This window comes from Mesocricetus auratus, unplaced genomic scaffold (assembly GCF_017639785.1).
Source record: "Mesocricetus auratus isolate SY011 unplaced genomic scaffold, BCM_Maur_2.0 Super-Scaffold_100027, whole genome shotgun sequence".
NCBI lineage: Eukaryota > Metazoa > Chordata > Mammalia > Rodentia > Cricetidae > Mesocricetus > Mesocricetus auratus.
The window spans coordinates 11,225,962-11,244,138 of NW_024429208.1; the positions used below are offsets into that span (position 1 = coordinate 11,225,962).

The 18,177-nt window shown below is 55.5% G+C and overlaps 2 protein-coding genes across 2 annotated transcripts in view; one reads left to right on the forward strand and one right to left on the reverse strand.

Annotated features, from left to right (window-relative positions):
- Positions 1 to 18,177, forward strand: part of Rsph14 (radial spoke head 14 homolog) — a 73,759-nt gene that overhangs the window by 33,004 nt on the left and 22,578 nt on the right. The window lies entirely within an intron of this gene.
- The window catches only part of Gnaz (G protein subunit alpha z), a 47,906-nt gene that overhangs the window by 16,540 nt on the left and 13,189 nt on the right, over positions 1 to 18,177 (reverse strand). The window contains exon 2 of the mRNA XM_005070766.4: positions 6,783 to 7,991. Within this exon, the coding sequence (XP_005070823.2) occupies positions 6,783 to 7,682 (900 nt within the window). The 5' untranslated portion in view covers positions 7,683 to 7,991. The remainder of the gene's footprint in view (positions 1 to 6,782; positions 7,992 to 18,177) is intronic.

An 18,177-nucleotide genomic window follows, 5' to 3' on the forward strand; every position in this document is an offset into this window, starting at 1 on the left:
AGACTCCTGCTATGCTATAGGCATGAGTTATATAGCAGGCAATGACCATGACTTTCTGTGCTGAGACTTCAAATGACGGCCATGTCACAGCAAAGCGCTACATTACAGGCTTTCTGTCCACATCTTCTCCAAGCGCCTTTCTCACTTTCGGTCGCAAAGGCAGGTTAAGCTTGTCTGCACTAGGGCTGCCCTGGAGCCAGGGGCAGTATCCGCTCCGCCGCCATGCTCCTGCCTCCTGTCTTTGGGTAGGTGAGGGTCAAAGAGGCGGGAGTTCTGCCTGGAGCCTGTCAGCTGTGACCATTTCTCTTTAGTTTGCGGGTGGGAAGCCACATCAGAACCATGGCTTGCCTCTACATCATTTCCAGGACGCTACTTCTGCCTGGACTGTGACCTAGCTCGAGTGGTACCCTGACATTCCACTCATTATCTCACCACTGCTTGCTCTCAGAGGACAGGGTCACCAACCATAGGGCAATCCAGGTGAGGACAGGAGCAGAGGCGGATGAGGATTTTTAGTTGCTGAGATGGAACCATGTTTCGACTTATGCAACATGAAGGCCAAGGGTTCTTCCAGGCAGGATGGACACACGCACGCACGCACGCACGCACGCAGAGTTCAGACCTTGTAGTTTTTGAGGACAACCAAGCAGAAGACCACACTTACTCAGTTCTTTCTGCCACTACTTAAGGGAGGCTGATGTCCTGTGGGGAGGGGACCTACCCATGGTCATGCTCTGTCTAGTCCAAACTGCCCTGGAGGATTTGCATGTCCTGTTTTAGAATTCTGGGTCAGGACATTGAGCCCATCCTGTAGGGCAGGGCAGATTTTCCCCAGGGGCACAAGTGGCCAGGAAAAGTTGTGCAGGGCTATGGCCCTAGGTCGGAGAACCTCAGGATACGAGGCCCAGGGACCTGGGCACATAACAGTTTTATTATTAATAAAACTAGATATGGTACAAGAGCTGAAGAGATACTGGCTATGGGGAGCAAAGATGTGATAAGGCAAAGCTCTTGGCTAGCCTGAATTTGTTCTCTGGCCAATCCGGAGCATGCCCAGGGAGAAGGAGTGCCTATCACTATGTCCTCACCAACAATGGGTGTCTCCTTTAGAAATCCAGGGAGCCCCACAGAGGGGCAAAGAAGGGACTGTCCTCTGTCAGTACAGAAGCCTTTCTGCCCAGTAGGATGGACCTAAGTATCCTGACCATTCGTCACCCACTCTTCTGTTATTCGAGGCCAGTCAAGGAACTCTCTTGGGTATGGCAGACCGAATGCCTACTCTGATCATCAGGAGCCCCCTGCCCCAAGACAGGGAGACCCCCCCCCAACGCTTTCATTCACCATCATGGAGTCTGTTCTTGTTAAGTGGGAAAACTGTTTTTTTCAGTTCTTGGATTATACAAATCCCTTAAAACAATAATAATCTGTGTCTTAAACCCCAGAGCTGTTCTGATGTGTGCCTAATGAGCAGGACTAATGCACTCAGGAAATTAATTACCCACTGGCCAGGGCAGCGGGTGGACAGGAGGCAGAAGCTGCTTCGCCTTGAGTCTCTGTGAACAGCTCAGAGCAGGGCATCTTTGTGAGTACACAGCGTGATCACCCAGGCGGAGAGAGCACACAGCCTGGGGGGTTGGAGCCGCACCACCCCTGGCTCTGACACCACCCCTGGCTCTGACACCATCCCTGGCTCTGCGTCACAGCACATTTGGACTACACCTCTTGCCCCTGCCAGGGCTGGGACTAGATGCAATGCTTGGGACTCTGTGTCACTTTTCCATTCCTTGACCTCAGCCCAGGGTGCCAGCCACAGAACTGTGCTGTCCACAGTCCCAAACAGCCTCTCGGCTTCTGCCTTTGCTGGCTTCCCCAACGCTACCACACAGCTCTTGGACTGGATTCTCCAGACTGCCATTTGACCTTTGTCCCAGTCTGTTCAGGCTCTGTTGCTGATGTCTGCCCCCCTACACTCTCCTGCAAGCTGTTTCCAAAGGCAGAAGGGCCCCTCCTGACTTTCCTGACCCTCTCAGCGACTCTTTGATGCCATCTTCTCATCACTCAGGAGAGGGAGGACATGATGGCTGCCACGTCCCTAGTCTACGTGGTGAGCTCACTGGGCTGGGGGCCTGCACATTCTAGGTGACTACTTTTCTGAATGATGCCTCTGGACTTGACTCTCTCTCGGATGGAGAAGGACACATGATGGGTGGGTCTCCGGCTAGCTTACACAGAGAAAGCAATGCTCAGTTCTAGAGCTGTTCTCCATGCAGCAGAGGTCTCTTATGTCTGTGAAAAGAGAGCAGCAGTGAGGGCCAAGCAAGGGACAGGATAATGTCAACAGAAATGGTATACGGTCAGCGGGTCGGGGGAAATCGCCAAGGAACCACGGAGCGAGGTGTGGATAGGCACGCTGCTCTGCTCTCCAAAAACCTGCAAGTGAGCTCCTCTTATTATCATCTGCTGAGTCTGGGCCCTCGGCAGGATCTACCCACTAGGCTGTCCTGTCTGCAGACTGTTGGTAAATACCAGTGGGCTGGGTGGGGATGGGAAATGGGACTGCTGGCCAATTTCTGTGGTGGAATTACTGACACCTGGCTGATCTGAAGCTACCACTATTTTATCAGGCGGTGCTGTTTTAGGAGGTGGCGGGACTGTTCGGACTGTAGCTGCTGTAGGTTCCCTACCTGCAGACTCTGAGCCTCAGCCCAAAGTAATAGTCTGCATCTGCTGGTCTCCTTGATTCTGCTGACCAGCTATCCACCAGCTGAGCATGAGGTCTCCCTGTGGTGAGCCTTGCTAAAGCTCAGTGGAACTTGTGGGGCTCAAAGTGGCCACCGCGGATCCCACATGAAAGCAAATGGGGGAACGGTCCTGGCGACTATGCCCGTTAGCTCTGGAAGAGGGGCAGGTATCCTTGGTAGCATAAGGCCGTGTGAGAATTATGTGGCTGCTGTGTAAGACTGTCCCCCCATGTGCCGATCAAAACTGCGCTATCAGAAACTGGCGCACGTTCACTTGTAGTTACTAGTCTCCCTACCCCAATCAGGCCCTGGCTCAGCCCAGCAGGCACACAGCAGGCCACTGTGGGACTCAGGGTAGTGAGCTCTCTGTGGGTTTCCATACGAGAACATTTGGCACTTTACTGCTACGTCTTTTAATCTGTCTCTTCTAAAGTGTCCCTCTACCATTAAGTGCCTTCCAGTGTCCATTAGCTGATCCGCAAAGGGAGAGAGAGTCTGGATGGCAGCTGTCTGCTGCCTTCCACTTCCACAGACCTGGGGTCCTGAGGGCTCCTCCAGGTCGTAGCCACGGTCATGGTTCCACATGGGCTGCTGGGTCTGTTATATTCCTGGCTCACATCTTCCTGTGGTCACCGACTGACCTGCATCTGTTATCTGAGGACACAGCCTCTACCCTGTGTCTGCCTGAGCCCTGGAACTGGCTCAGTGAAGAAAAACAAATCCTCAGATGGGAGGGTGTGAAGGGGGTGGGTAGCCAAAGGCTGCTGGTTCCCCACATCAGTCGGGGGTGGGGGTGGGGGTACACAAGAGAAATCCCCGTATGTCCCTGGGATGTGTTCCGCCTCTGGTGGCATCCGGGAGCATACCAAACAGCACCGGAAGCCCACCGAGGTTCGGAGTCTACAGTTGCCTGTCGAGGCTGCCAGGAGGCTGGAGACTCAGACAGTCTGAAGACCTGTCAAATCCTGGAGACGAGTGTATGAATCATGAACACACATGGCATGGCTCCTCATATGTGTCTCCTGCCACACTCCACGGATGTCCTGGCAACCAGCACCTCCAAGGCACTGCTGCTGCTGGCCTGTGCTCACCGCCACAGCCCTCGCGCCCAGAAGCCTGGAGATGCCTAAGCTCTCCTTGGCAACACGCTGACGCAGAAACCCAGCGGGCGGACTGGGGTGGGGGTGGGGGTGGGGCAATGGCTCCTTCTCCAGGCGAGGGGATGGGAGGGGTACCACCAGCCTCTGTGACAGGAAAGGCGAGAGGGCCTGGGAGCTGAGCAGGGAAGGAGCTGTGAGGAGCCGTGTACACAGTCTTGGCGCAAAGCCCCAAACTTCACTGAGCTTTCGCAAAAAGTGGTGTGGTCTGCTCTTGGCTGAGTCCTTGCTGGGGCTGGGACTTCCAGGGCATTCCGGGAGCGGGAGGAGGCAGCTGGTGGCAGCCCTGCCTCAGCATCTGGCTGGAGGGAGAGGTGAGAGGTGCCCACCGTGGGCACCGCCAGGGCAGCGGGTGGGAGGAGTCAGAGGACGGCAGGACTGTCTTCCCTCGGCAGCCTGTTTGTTTTCTATCGTCAGATATTACTGGTGGAGCATGAAAGGTCAGAACCATTTGGAATCCAGTGAATTTCCAGCTTTGCTAGGGTTTGCCATCAAGAATTTCCTTTTCTGGTGAACAACACTACTTCCTCAGGCCCACGGGGATGAGAGGGAGAAAGGGGAGGGGAGGGAGAGAAGAAGACAGAGGGAGAGAGAGGAGGGGTGGAGCACGAGGGACAGGGGAGGTAAGGGGAGAGGTCGAGAGATGGAGGATGCAGAAGAGGGGAGGGAGAGAGGGAGAAAAATGAATGAGACTAAATGTGTGTGTAGGCTCAGCTGCAAGCTCCTCCCTTTAGGAGATGCCCTGGTAGACAGCCTGGGTTCTGTAAGAGGCTAGCAGGGGCCTCACTGAAATCCCCACAGGGAACGAGGCCACAGAGCTCTACTCAGCCCTCCCAGGGCCTATCCCATGGAGGCCCTTGCTTTTCACGTGAGCACTGATCCTCGCCGTTACAAAGCACTCTGTGAGGAGCGTGCAGGCTCCAGGCTGTGGCCAGGGGAGGCATCCAATGAAGTTCTGAGTTCTAGTCCTATGTGCAGAGGGAGAGGAGAGAGAGGGACGGGGCAGGATGGCAGTGAACTTAGGATGGACGGAGAGGCACCGCAACAGAAGAAGCCACAGACAGCACGGGCAGAGAAGAGAGGCAACACAGAGGAGGGCAATGGCCAGGCAGAGCCGGGAAAGCTTGGCGCTACTTTTTGATGAGATTCCAAGGAAGAGGTGGTCACGAAACTCAGGGACCAAGCATCCTGCCTATGGATCCGGGTACACTTGGCACAGCCTGCAAGAAATGAGACTGGGAGCTTGGTCCTGGGGGGTAGTCTGCCATGCTTTCGAGCCTGGAGATGGTAGATGAGGCCATCAGATCCAGGCTCGAAAGGCCTGTGTGAGCAGTTTCCTGCCAACAGGAGTGCAGAGAATTACAGAGAGCCTCTGTGATTGGCAGCTACGGCATGGCTGGCCAACCTTCCAACCTACTGTTCCCACAACCAACCCCAGGCACTGTGCTTTGCGTGACATCTGGGTCAATCCCAAACCTTGGCCTCAGGTCATGCCTCTCTCTGATAGGACGCCACGTCTAGTTAGAACCACGCATGTTGCTAGAGTGGGAACAGCCGACCAAGTTGGATGGGCAAGAACCCTGAAGATGGCTCACTCACAGACAGACACAGCCTGGACACCAAGTAGACAACAGTTGGTAACAGGGCCACCTACATCCACAGCTTATCACTTCACCCATTGGGAGCAGTATCAATATCTGGCATAGATCCCAGGATACCCGGATGCTGGAGGGGAGGTGGAGAGAGCTCTGCCTTCTGTCTTCATGCTTGTTGATCAGGCTAAAGGCTCTCTATGTCCAGATCACTCAGGTATCCAGAGCTGTGGTCAGAGCCTTCATCCTTCCACACATGCCTTTGGGGGGACAGAGGCCCAAAGTCAGAGTCCTTGAGTGAACTTAAAGAGTAGTCATTGGCTTGCCTCAACAAGACCAGATGAAGAAAGAAGCCCCGTACTCCTCATAGACCCTAGAGACCAGTGTTCCAAAGTGGAGAGGCTGGACCCTTGTCTCATAGCATGGTGGATGTTACATTTCCACAAAGTCCTCACTGGAATCAGTATCTTTCCCTATCTACCATAGACCCAGGCATCCACAATCCCGCTCAGATTCTTAGAGAACTTCTGCTCTCCGGCTCCTGGGGCATGAACTATAAAGGAAGGTCCTGGGTCTTTGTTTAGTGCTCCTGCCTAGTACATTAGCTCTAACGAGGAAGACAGTCCCAGAGCAGACCACTGGCATCCGTCTGACTAGCAGGCTTCCGCTACTGCTATTCCTGGGGACAGTGTTAGGTAGCTTGGGCACCTAACCTTCTGCCTCAGCTGGATCTGAGCATGCTGGCTACCAGTGACGCCCGTCCAGGCCTTGCCTTCCATGCCCTCAGCGCATGGCATGGGCACAATCTATTCACTGAACCGAGACTAGGGTGACCTGGAAACCTGGACAGCGGAGCCAAGCCCTACAAGGGAAGTTCCAAAGTCCCATCCCTAGCTGGGGGAGGGCAGTCAGAGCCGATAAAGGTGGGGGCCCTGCCTGATGAGCCCCGTGGAGCCTAGGGGTGTGGTGTTATTTGTTAAGTGCCATCTAAGTCAAAGTGACGTCCCTCAGACTGGAGGAGTCATGGGAGGCTGAGGTCTTATGGGGCACCAGCATGAGCCTGCCCACTGGGGTTCACAACTTGACAGAAGAGCCCCTGAGGCCTCAAGGCATCGGTACACTCACCATGCTCCACAGCATACTCCCCTGGGCACAGAACTTGGGGCGTGGTTGCCCTAGCTCATCATGTGGCCGGGCAAGGCTGAGGAGCAGTTCTGACGGAAGCCTCTCTCTGCTCACACGAGTCCACCTGCTTCCCCGGAACAGACAGTAGGAACCTGGGCTTTACTCACCGTCTGGTTGTCCTCATAGAGCTTCAGGTCATAGCCACTGAGCTCCACACAGAAGATGATGGCCGTGACGCCTTCAAAGCAGTGGATCCATTTTTTGCGCTCCGACCTCTGCCCGCCCACGTCCACCATCTTGAAGGTAAGCTCCTTGAAGGTGAACTTGTTTTCCACAATGCCCGTGGTCATGTCCCGGGAGCGTAGGATGTCCTCCACTGTGGGGATGTAGTCAGGCGCGGCGATGCGCTCCAGGTCATTCAGGTAGTAGGCTGCATTGTCCTCCAGGTGGTACTCACTCGAGCGGCCAAAGCAGGCCTGAGCCCCGGGGTCGGCCCACAGCCGCCGCATGACGCCCAGCAGCTCTGGTGTAATCTCACCCTTGCTCTCTGCTGGGCCCGTCAGTGCAAAGAGCTGTACGGCGTCATAGGCCCGGTCTGGGTTGTGGAAATCGATCTTAAGGGCCGCGAGGGCCCGAATGATGCGGGTCAGCGAGTCGATGGCGTTGTAGATGATGAGGGGCTTGTACTCCTTGCAGGCCTCCAGGTTGAAACCGCCGCTGTGGATAATCTTCATCTGCTTGACGATGGTGCTCTTGCCCGAGTTGCTGGTGCCCAGTAGGAGAAGTTTGATCTCACGGCGTTGTCGCTGGCTTTCTGAGCGCAGGTGGCGGTCAATTCTCCGGGACCGCCGTGCCGCCTCTTTCTCCTCTGAGCTTTGCCGACATCCCATGGTCCGGCAGCAGGAGGCCCCCCCGGTACAGAGCACAGGATGGGTGCCTCTCCCCCTTTCGCCAACAGACAGGATGGTCACAGTGAGGGACGCTGAGATGCGGGCTGAGGCAGACAAGAGAAGACAGATGACCCGGGAATGCTCAGCACTGGCTTGGGAGCAAGGCCGCGGCAGCATCAAACTGCAATCCCTGCCTTAGCACCTCTTCTCCTGTGGGCATGGCGCTCGGTAGAGTGGGGCAGAGACCACACCCTCCCCTCTAGTGACACTCCACCTCCCTTGTCAGCGGTGTGGCCTGATTTGCCGTAGTCATTCCCCGTGGCTGTCCTCTTGCGTCTGCCTAGGCAGTGTCTGCCCAGGCTACTGCTGTCTGGCCGCTGGTTGCTGTGGCGATGTTTCTGAGCACGGCTGGAGGGCCCAGCGCTTCCCGAGGCCCCCCTGCCTCAGGCTGTGCTCCGGCTCCCTGCCTCGCATCCGGCCCTTCACCTATCGAGAAAGAGAACAGCGTGAGCCACCTCCTGGGTCCACCCCAGGCTGGACTGGGAGAGGGATCCACCACCTGGGCCTCGGCAAACAGCAGAACAGTCCAGTCAACTCCCGGCCCCTTAAGTGCTTCAGGGTCAGTGCCCAGCCCGCAGCAAAACAAACATGCGTGGCCAATGCCTTCCACTCCGCCGATCTGCTTGATGCCAGGTGCAGGATGGGCAGAGGGAGCTGTACAAAGCTCTTGCCTGCTGCCCCCGTGCTGGGTTCACTTCTGCCGCTCCTTCTTGCCTAGCGGACCTGGCTGACCTTGTCCCCTCCGTGGGTCTGACGGGAGCTCCTCGGTATGACCCCCCTCTGTGGGTGCCCACTACTCCAGGACACCGAGGGAGCTCAGGCCCACACTGCTTTACAGGGTAGGCCTGGCAGTGTCCCTGCCTGAAGGAAGCCAGGGAAACTGGCTGTCTCCTAACTTTTACCCTTTTGGACACAGGGCCATCTCTGTTGCAGGACCAGATGCATACAGTGTGTATAGTGTGTCAGGATGCAGCTCTGCCCCCTTCCCCCCCCCCCGTTTCCCCACCCAGTCCCTTCCAGGGGAAATTAGCAGATGGGGTACCACAGGGTCTGGAGTGAGCAATAGCTAGGCACAGGTTTTGGGACATGGCCAAGCCTGCAAATCAGGGCAATATGGTGATAATCTGTCTAGGGAAGCAGGAGGGGATGGGGGGGGGACTCTCAGAAAACTGGGAGTCACTGAGTCCAGGCCTGGCTGCTCTGCTCCAGTCCTATGTGGCTTCAGGCTGAATCTTTCAGAGATCCCATCTGGGCCCCTGGTGCTGATGAGGAACAGCTGGACTCACATCTGGAGCCAGTGACACCTGTTGACCACCAGGGGGAGGCCACCTAACAGACACCTCTGTGACCTGCTGGGTGGCTGGGGCAGTTCTCCTCCAGCAGGGGGCTCAGTTCTGCCTCTGACTGGGAGCCCAGGGCGGGCCCCTGCCATGACACCTCTCTTACCTTCTTTCCTGTGATTTGTCTTTGCTTGACTATTGTGCCACGGGTACTTTATAACCCATCTAGAGTCTCCTTCCCTGCTAGCAGGCTCTGGGGTAGAAGGTGCAAGGCAGACAGAGCCCCTAATCTAGGCAAGCACCTCTCTCTGCCTCCACTCCTAGGTGCGGCCCGCATCTGGGACTCAACCTACCCAACCACCCACACACCCCTAGCCCATCTGACTTGGACCCTTAGGAAATGGCAGTCCATCCCCCACACTGTGCCCCTCTCTGTCCTACCCACACCAGACCCGGCAACCATGTTTTGACCCAAGCCCCAGGGCCAACAGTTTGGATTTTCTCCAGCGGCTGTGGCCTCTGGTCTGTCACTCTTCACACAGCTTTTCGCCAGGTACCCCACTGCCTCTCAGCACCTTGGGTAATTCACTCTACATTTCTAAGCTTGTCCCTCGCGCTCACTGACACGTGCAAGGAGCAGGGCCTCTGGCACAGAGCCCGGTACTCTGCAGGTACCAGCCAGCAGCAGTTACCACCCCACTGCTTCGGCCCCTGGGAAAAGCATCATGGTAGCCTTCCCTCCTTAGCCGGAACCCATCTATTCCCGTGCCCGCTCCTCACGGCTGCCTCCACAGCTGCCCTCAGCGCTGTGTGACGGGCATGACCCCGTGTGCCGATGCTTCCCGCCTCCTCCCCTGGTAGACAGTGAGCAGCCTGCCCTGGCTCTACCTCCGCCACGAGCACAGCAGTGCTCAGTACGCAGTGGGCCCCAAGCAGGCGCTGGAGTCGGAGGAGGAAGGCGAGGAGACAGAGCGTCTCCACGTCTCTGCAGTCCCACCACCTGAGCAGCCGTGAAGGAGTGTGCCGGAGACGCCCAAGGAGTAGAACTGCTCCCAGTAGTGACGAGATGTCATTCAGACCGTCCCAAGACGCCAGAGACGCTCGGGCTCAACGGTGGCATTCACGCAGCCCATGCACACACGTGCCCTGGAGTCACACTCCTGTGTGGGCAAAGGGCTGCCAGCCGCATCCCAGCACTCAGGGCTCCCGGGATGGGGGGGGGGGGGGGTCCCTGCTGTGCATTCTACCTCATCACCTCATTTCCTTTAACGAACTTTCATCAGGTAAAGGGTTTGTTAGCAAATGTCGTCATGCAATGGATAAGGCCCCGTCTCTCATCACACGAGGGCTTGCCCGAGCCTCTCTTCATGATCTGTGACCATGGAGAGCTCAATGTGAGTGGCTCCTGGTCCACACTGATGACCTGACTGCCCCCACCCCCACCCCTGCCCGCCGCCCCGAGCGTACGAAGGTGTGTACTACCCTCAGCCTGTTGTGTGTGTGTGGGTGTCTTTCCAGGAAGCCTTTCTAACAGCTTCTGGGGGAGAAAAACTGGGGGGAAGCACTGTGGAAGAGCAATTGGGGACACTGGGGGACAGCACACTAGGGGGACAACACTGGGGGAGCACTGCGGAAGAGCACTGGGGAACTCGAGGACTAACACCATTTCATGCCGTTTCAGCATGATCGGTAACACCCTCCCTCCCTAAAGGCCTGGCCGAGGAGGGTGTTCCTTGTTAACACCGTGCCCTTCAGTGTTTTAAAAGTCAAAGGTACAGATTGCCAGGCCTCACCAGCCAGTTCTCCTTTGTCGGGATGGCGTTGGTGGCAAAGGTCGTCCGGAAAACTTGGTACTGCTAAATGAGCCTCCCAAACTATTTACTGGCACGAAAAGGAAGTTTCTCAGGACAGGTTAACGGTCATCATACTTTTAGCACGTGGTCTAGTCTACATAGGTGACCCTAGTCTAGGTAGGGAACCCCGGAGTCACCATTCCTGAGTGACGGTGAGACAGTCCGCTGCCTTGCTCCAGAGTTGTATCTGAACGGGAGAGTCTGTCTACTTCCTGGTGATGTGACCTGGTCCTGCCCCTCCCACAGCGTGGCTCTGGGGAGCTTGTCAGGCCCTGCTTGCTCTTGGCCCCACGGCTCTCCCGGGCTACTCCTGCTTTAGGGTGTCTCTTGCTGGATCTCTGCCTGCTCTTTGTAGGTGAGCTCAAGTGAGGTACCGCCCCTCCGTGCTGCTGCTTCCACAGTGTCCTGGCTGCTCTGCAGTCTCTCTCCTGGAGGGCCCAGAGCTCCCTAAAACTGGCGAAACTGTGGGGCGGGAGAGAGATGCACCCCTGGTGAACTGAGAGGAGACAGTGGTGGTGAGCAGGCAGGCCCCAGAGTGCGACACAGTCCTACCTACCCTTAGCCGCCCATCCTGTCCCTGCCTTGGTGGCCCCCTCCCCAGCGCCGGCTCTCGAGAATAAAGAGAAGCAGCCTGGCCTTTGGTCTCAAGTGGTAGGCGAAGAAGTTTCTCTGTTTATGGACATGTGATCTGAGCTTCAGGAAATGTGTTTCATCACCACGAGGCTGCGGGGGAACTGGGAGAGCATGGTGGGGGCGGGGGGCAGCGGGCTGCCAGCCCGGAGCCCTATCTGTTGCTGTCTAGAAACCCAGAGCCAAGGGCTGGTCAGGTGGTCCTTGATAAGTAGCCACTGGTTGCTGGAGGGCAATGAGGGAGGAAGGGAGGAACTGTGGTCAGGCAGTGAGCTCGTGTCATGGGCAAGCAACCATCACAGTGAAGGCACGGTGGAGCCATCCTCTGCTAGGTCACCAGGGTACCAGATACCCGAAGCAGACAAGCTGACGACCCTACACAGAACTCTTCTAGCCCCTCTGTGGGGTCTGCTCACACTCGGGCCAGAGCAGAGAAACTGGGGGGGGGGGGGACGATGGATGCAGAAGTCTGGCCACGCTCTAAATGGAACCTCAGTAAGTCCCAGCAGCTGAGGCCAGGCTCCTGCCAGCCGTTTCTCTGAGTCTACCTGGGTTTTCCTGGGTCTTGAGGGACTCCTCACATCTCAGAATGGAACCTGATGTCATCCAGCCAGAGGTAGAGGCTCAGTGGGTGACCGCATATTTTGATGTCTCCTGGCCCAGAAACTGAGTTCCCAGGGTGACACCCAGGTTCTACCAGGACAGTGTCCTTGGGTACGGCTAGAAATAACAGACGTACTAGGCAGAGGAGAGGCTTGTACAAAGGTTTGGGATGTGTGGGCGCGGCCAGGAGAGATGAGCCATAGCCATTGTGAACTGAGGGGGAGGTCAAAGGGCCTCAGCAGAGACTAGAAAAGTACAAGGTGAGAGGGAGGGGCACGGGAGAAGAGACGTCTAGCTGGTTTTCCTTCATCAAAGAGAAATAAGAAAACGGTTTGAAGCTTTGTGTGTAGATGCATGTTTGCGATAGTGACATGAATGCACTTATGTGCAAGCGTGTGTGTTCCTGCGCTACGCTGTCAGTGCAGCTGTTCCACGGGATGGGGTAGGTGTGTGTCTATGTGCAGTTCCATACGGTCTCCTGGTATCCTCGGAGCAAGGCGACCATGGACAAGAGGGGCTGGCTGTGGTACAGTGGAGGGGAATGGGCCTGGGAACACCAGCCAGTGCAGCATCTCACACTCCCATATGAAGCCGTGGCTTGGAGCTTGGAGCTTAGGGTGTCTGTGCATTGGATAAGGGAAAGGTCAAGGCCCTAAATTTGCTCGGGTAAAGACAACAGAAGTCAGACCACAGGCGGGGCTTAAAGAGCAGCAAGTGACAAGGTGCCAGACTTTATTGTAAAAATGGAGCTCCCATTTGCAGGGGAAAGTCAAAGGTGGAATGCACAGGCAGCAAGTCTGCAAAGGTGAGCAAGGCTGGCCTCCTAGGAGGTGATCAATGACGGCAAGCAGGCATAGAGGACAGAGGACGGACACGTAGGCTTCTGAGGACGAGGGAGATGTGGGAGGGGCTGGCAGGGCAGCTGGAGCGATGGTCCAGTCAAAAGCCAAGTAGGGTTTGAATGAATGGTACCAACTAGAACAGACTGGGAAAGCTCCCGTATATAGATCCCGGAGAAAGGCCATGATGCGGAGGACGGCTAGGTGGCAAGTGGACGTAACGGTTAGACATTGCCGGTGGTTCTCTATGACAAAAGCTGCATGGCAGTGATGGAGTGGTGGCTGGGTGCGACTAGGGAGGGGATGGGGCATCCCAAGGACTGTCCAGCAGGGCTGAGAGGTAGAGCCACTCTTGGAGAGGAGATGCTGAAAGCAGCAGGCACGGGGTGGGGACAGTCAACTCTCCTTGTAGTATGGAACCTCAGTACAGAAGTGTGGACTGTATCCGTCCTGGTGTCCATATCAGCAAGTCCATCCCAGCCCTCCATCAGATGCATGCAAGCCGGTGCACGTATAGCATGAAGACTCTGCCCTTACCCAGAAGTTTTGGGCAGCTAAGTTTTCTTTGTCCCCCAGCTCTTTACGAGTTCTACGCTGGCCTCAACCACGCCACTGTACAAAGACTGTAACAAGTGTGCGGTGCGCAAACCCCGACCCCGGTCCAGGGGATCATCTATTAAAAGTCTGCATTCCTTCCAGTTCCAAGGCCAGAACTCTCAGTCCATGTTCGGACTTTATCACAAGTACCGATCGTCTTCTTTAAGACCCTCCCTATCTGCCTGAGACTACGGCAGAGGTTCCCAACCCATGGGCTGAGACTCCTTTCGGGTGGGGTTGTATCAGATATTCTTCATATCAGATATTTTTATTATAATTCATAATAGTAGCAAAATTACAGTTACAATGTAGCAACTTAATAATAATTTTATGATTGGGGAAGTCACAACGTGCGGAACCATATTCAAGGGTTGCAGCATTAGAAGGTTGAGAAACACTGGTCTAGAGTGTCTGACCCTGGTATCTTTTCCCTACTTGATCAGCCTATCTTCATTGTACGCCGCCCCTTCCTAAATATTACCCTCTCTGTCCTGGAAAAGATATCAAGTGACAACCCGAGCCAGGCCAGAGACCCGTTACACAGTGTCACTTCTCTTAGGATCTCTGCATTATGGACACCCTCTATACCAGTTATGGTTGCTCTCCTTGGCCTGTCCCTATAGCTTATGGTCCCTGAAGGTTTGACACACCCTCTCCCATGGGGCTTGGAGCGTACAACACTGATATCCATGGCTGCCAGACCTCAATAAGACAGAGCTGGACTGTGTCAGCTCCCAGTCTCCATCTACCCCTGGGCGTCCCCCCAGACATCTCTCAGGACCTCCTCTCTAACAGCCAGTGAGCTGGCCCTCAAGAGCACTGGAAAGGCAGATCAGTCCCAAGTCACCCAGTGTCTGTCCACGCCAGGTGACTCTAGGGTGGGAAGGTACCTATCAGCTTATAGGCAGGACCCTTCACTGCCACATCCTAGTCTCTCACAGACAAGCAGCCTGGCCCCTACCTGTCTAGACTCCTGGCTACCTGTTACTACCCTTACTAGTCCCTCAGGAAAGCCTGCCTCATGGTGACCCTGGGCCAAAGAAAGCGTGATCCAGGACAGCAATGGATTTGCACAGACACCCCCCCCCCCCCCGCCCCAACACAGAAACACAGAGCTACTTGCTAGGGAGGCATTTAGGCCCCCTGAGGGTTTACACTCAGGCAGAGGGGATGGAGAAACAGTCATACTTGAGACCCAAGACTGTTAGCTACAGTGAGGAGAGCCCCAAAAGGTGATGGGTAGCCAAGGCCCAGACACATCAGGGCAGTGAGGCTGCTGAATGTCTCAACATATCATACACCTTGAGGGCTCCAGGAGTCCCACTGTCTTGCCCCCCCCCCAGCATAAAGTCTGGCCTGGGGTGTCTCCAGTCTCCATGTGGGGAGCAGCGGATATGTGGTTACGGGTCTTGAGGCAGAATCAGGAGTCCCTATCATGGAGTCCTTTCTAACCCTTGCGAGCGACTCTGGGGCTGCTTGCACCTGCCTGACCCTGGTGTGTTCTGAAGTTTCCCATGGAGGCCAAGTGTACCCCAAGTGGGGTGAACCTCGGCACCGCCCACAGCCTCCACCCCACGCTTTCAGTCACCTTTCGCCCTGTCAGTGACAGCTCTCCAGCCTCTTACGCTCGCTCCCTTGGCACCCAGCAACCCTGCTGTGACGTGGAGGGGGCAGCTGGCCCCATGGTGGCCGCGCCGAGCTCCATGGCCTTCTTTCACCTCAGGCCACAGGGAGAAAGCTTCCGCTCCGTGGCCATCCCGCATCTCAGTCTGCAAAGACTAGCAGAACAGTGCATCTGAGGGTCCCCGAGGCCAGCACCCGGGCAGTTCACACACTGCTGGCCTTTGGTGGCCCAACTCACTGGCCAGGAGGCTTCCCCAAGCCAGCAGGGTTCTCGGCTAGGCGTGGTGGTACACACACCAGGAAAGGATTCCTCAGGAATCCATTTCATTTGCAAATGTTGTCAAACAGTGGAGGACCAGGGCTGTCTGTCCCAGGGAAGTCAAGTCGTTGGGCTTGGGGAGAAGGTACTGAACAAGGCCAGGGTTTCACTGTGTAGGCTACAGCAGCAGCCTGCCTCCTAGCACAGCTGGAGCAGAGGCCTGTGGCTACAGACACTGGGTCCCAGTACCCAGGAGGCTTGAGGTGAGAGTTCTGGGCCAGCCTGAGCTACACAGCAAGCCCTGTTTCAAACATGAATGAATCCATTCATGAACACACCAGCAAATACTGGGCCTTCTCGCTTACCTCTGGAACAGAAGCCCTGAGTGACACCCAGCATTGGCTTTATTTTAGAACCTGAAGAAAACGGAAAAGTTGGTGCATGCGGCTGCCGCTGATAACCAGTTTCCTGCCCTCTTAATTCGGAAACATTTTTCTCCTGCCTCTTCACGCCTGCCTTACTAGACACGTGCTCTGTGCTTCAGCTAGAACGCTGTATGTTCCTCTGTTCCTTTCCTGCCGAGGCCGAGCAGCCCTTATTAGGTTTGTCCAGAGCCAGACCCGGACTACAGGGGGAGTCGTCTTCATGCTGTCTGGGCCTCTAGCCGGTTCTTTTTCCCTTCTCTGTCCAGCGCAGCCTTCTTCGCCCAGTATGAAGTAGACTCCAGAAGCCGAGACCCCATGGCTATGGGCTTGCTCTCCTCGGTCAGATCTGTACGCAAGCTTGCCCCCAACCCACCTGTTCCTGTAATTGCCTGGTCCCAGTCCAGGGTCCCAGTGGACTCTCCAGGAATCCATTTCACTTGTGTGTGTTCTTGAACAGCGTCCTCTGGGAGTGTCTGTCCCAGGGAAGTCAAGACAGTGGGCTTGGGGAGAAGGTACTGGAACCAAGTCAGGGCTTCATTGTGTATGCGTCCTTGGGCAGCTGGAGCCACCAGGGGAAGCCGGTTACTTAGGGAAACTGAGCCCAGAAGCCTGTTGTCACAGACACTGGTGGACAGCTACACTCCCATCTCACACCCGTGTGCTCTCGTCTATGCCTGTGTAAGAGGGAAAGAGTAAGCCCTGGGGTTGGCCATGACTCTGTAGAGGTCGAAAGAGAGGGGGTGACTTCCTCAAAGGGCTCTCCAGAACTCAGCATTAATCAACGCCCCTCCCTCCCGCCTCTGTACCCAGACTCTGCATTCCTATTCTGGACCCACATCCAGGTATAACCTGCTGCAATGTTTCTCTTGAAATACATACATACATACATACACACACACACACACACACACACACACACACACACACACACACATATAAATATCCATATAACACCATACTCTAAGAAGAACTTTAAGTGGAAAGCCAGAGTCGTTAACCATAGAAATTATCTGGAATACACAACAATGTGAGGAAGGGATATGCTTTCGCTGTAGCCTGGGACTCGTGTCTGCAGAAGGGCCAGGCGAGGTCACCCCCTGTGTGTTAAACAGCAAGGATTAGTGCCTGTTGGATGGGGAGAGCTACACTGACACCAAACTGGGATTTTCTCCTTGAAGGAGAAAGATTGTGAGAGGTAAGAAGGATTACCTTCCCCACAAGAAAGGCTTGCACAGGACCTCCTATGGTTTGGTGGCCACCCTGTCTCTTGCTTGGAGACAGAGATGCTGGGTTCTGAAGCCACTGTTTCCTGGGAACGCGAATGGGATGTACAGCAGGCATGGGTGCAGGGGACCTCTCTGCTGGGACACTCGGGAGAAGACTGCTGGTCTGTGGCGTCAACACTGCACCTCTTGCCAGAGGCCTCTCTTCATGCCCCCTCTGCCCAGTCTGTACTCGCTTGTCCAACAAGACATCTTCCGCTGCTTTGCTCGGCATCTCAGATCTGTGCTGAGGCCTATCGCTCTCCACCCTCAGACCCCTGTGGCAAGAGAGCAACACATCCTCTCTACCCTCTCAGGCTTGAGCCCCGGTATGAACTGCTCTGCTCCAAGCAGGGGGACACAGGCAGGACAAGTTGAGTGTGTGTGTCAAGGAGCTCATGTCATGGTTGGAAGACAACCAGACCATTCCTGACAGCAGTGGTAGAGTCATGATGAGGGATAGAGAGCTGCACCGGTGAAGAATGGCTGGAAACACATCCCGAGCTGACCTCACAGCAAAAGGGGACTGTTGGTGACCTGGAGATTATGTCCACACCTCAGAGGTGGGGCTCAGAGACTGGGAGCAGCCCTCTGCAAGGTTAGGGCTCTTGAGGAGGCTAACACCAGGACTAGGAAGCTGTGCTCATCTGGATGATAGGGGCACACATTTCCACACTTATTTGGATGATAGGGCACACATTTTCACACTCATTTAAATGATGGGGCACACATTTCCACACTTATCTGAATGATGGGGGGCACACATTTCCACACTTATCTGGATGATAGGGGCACACGTTTCCTTTTGTTCCAGCTGAAACATCCTTTTGGGACAGTGGCTGTTCAACTCTCACAGAGCCTTAGGATTAAGGGCAGACAGCTGTCGAGGCCCGCTGCCTCGCGGTGCCAGTGAGTGTGTGGGATGCAGCCATGTGCACCCTAACCCTGCTCTGGCTTCCTCTGCACTTTCCCTCACCCAGTGCGACTGCAGGAAAGGTCTGATAGCTCATGTAGGCTTCTGATACAACGTGTTTTGGGATCCAAAGCCACATCTTCCCGAAAGAGACAAAAGCCTCTGCTTGCCTTGATGCCAGTGACACTGGACAAAGACAGGGTAGGCAATTAATTCCTCCAAGGATCTGCTCTCATGGGAAGAGAGCTCAACCACACTACCAAAAAAAATCCAGTTTCTGCCTCCTGGGTTCTACTTCACACCCTTCAGGCCCCTAGTGCCTACCACA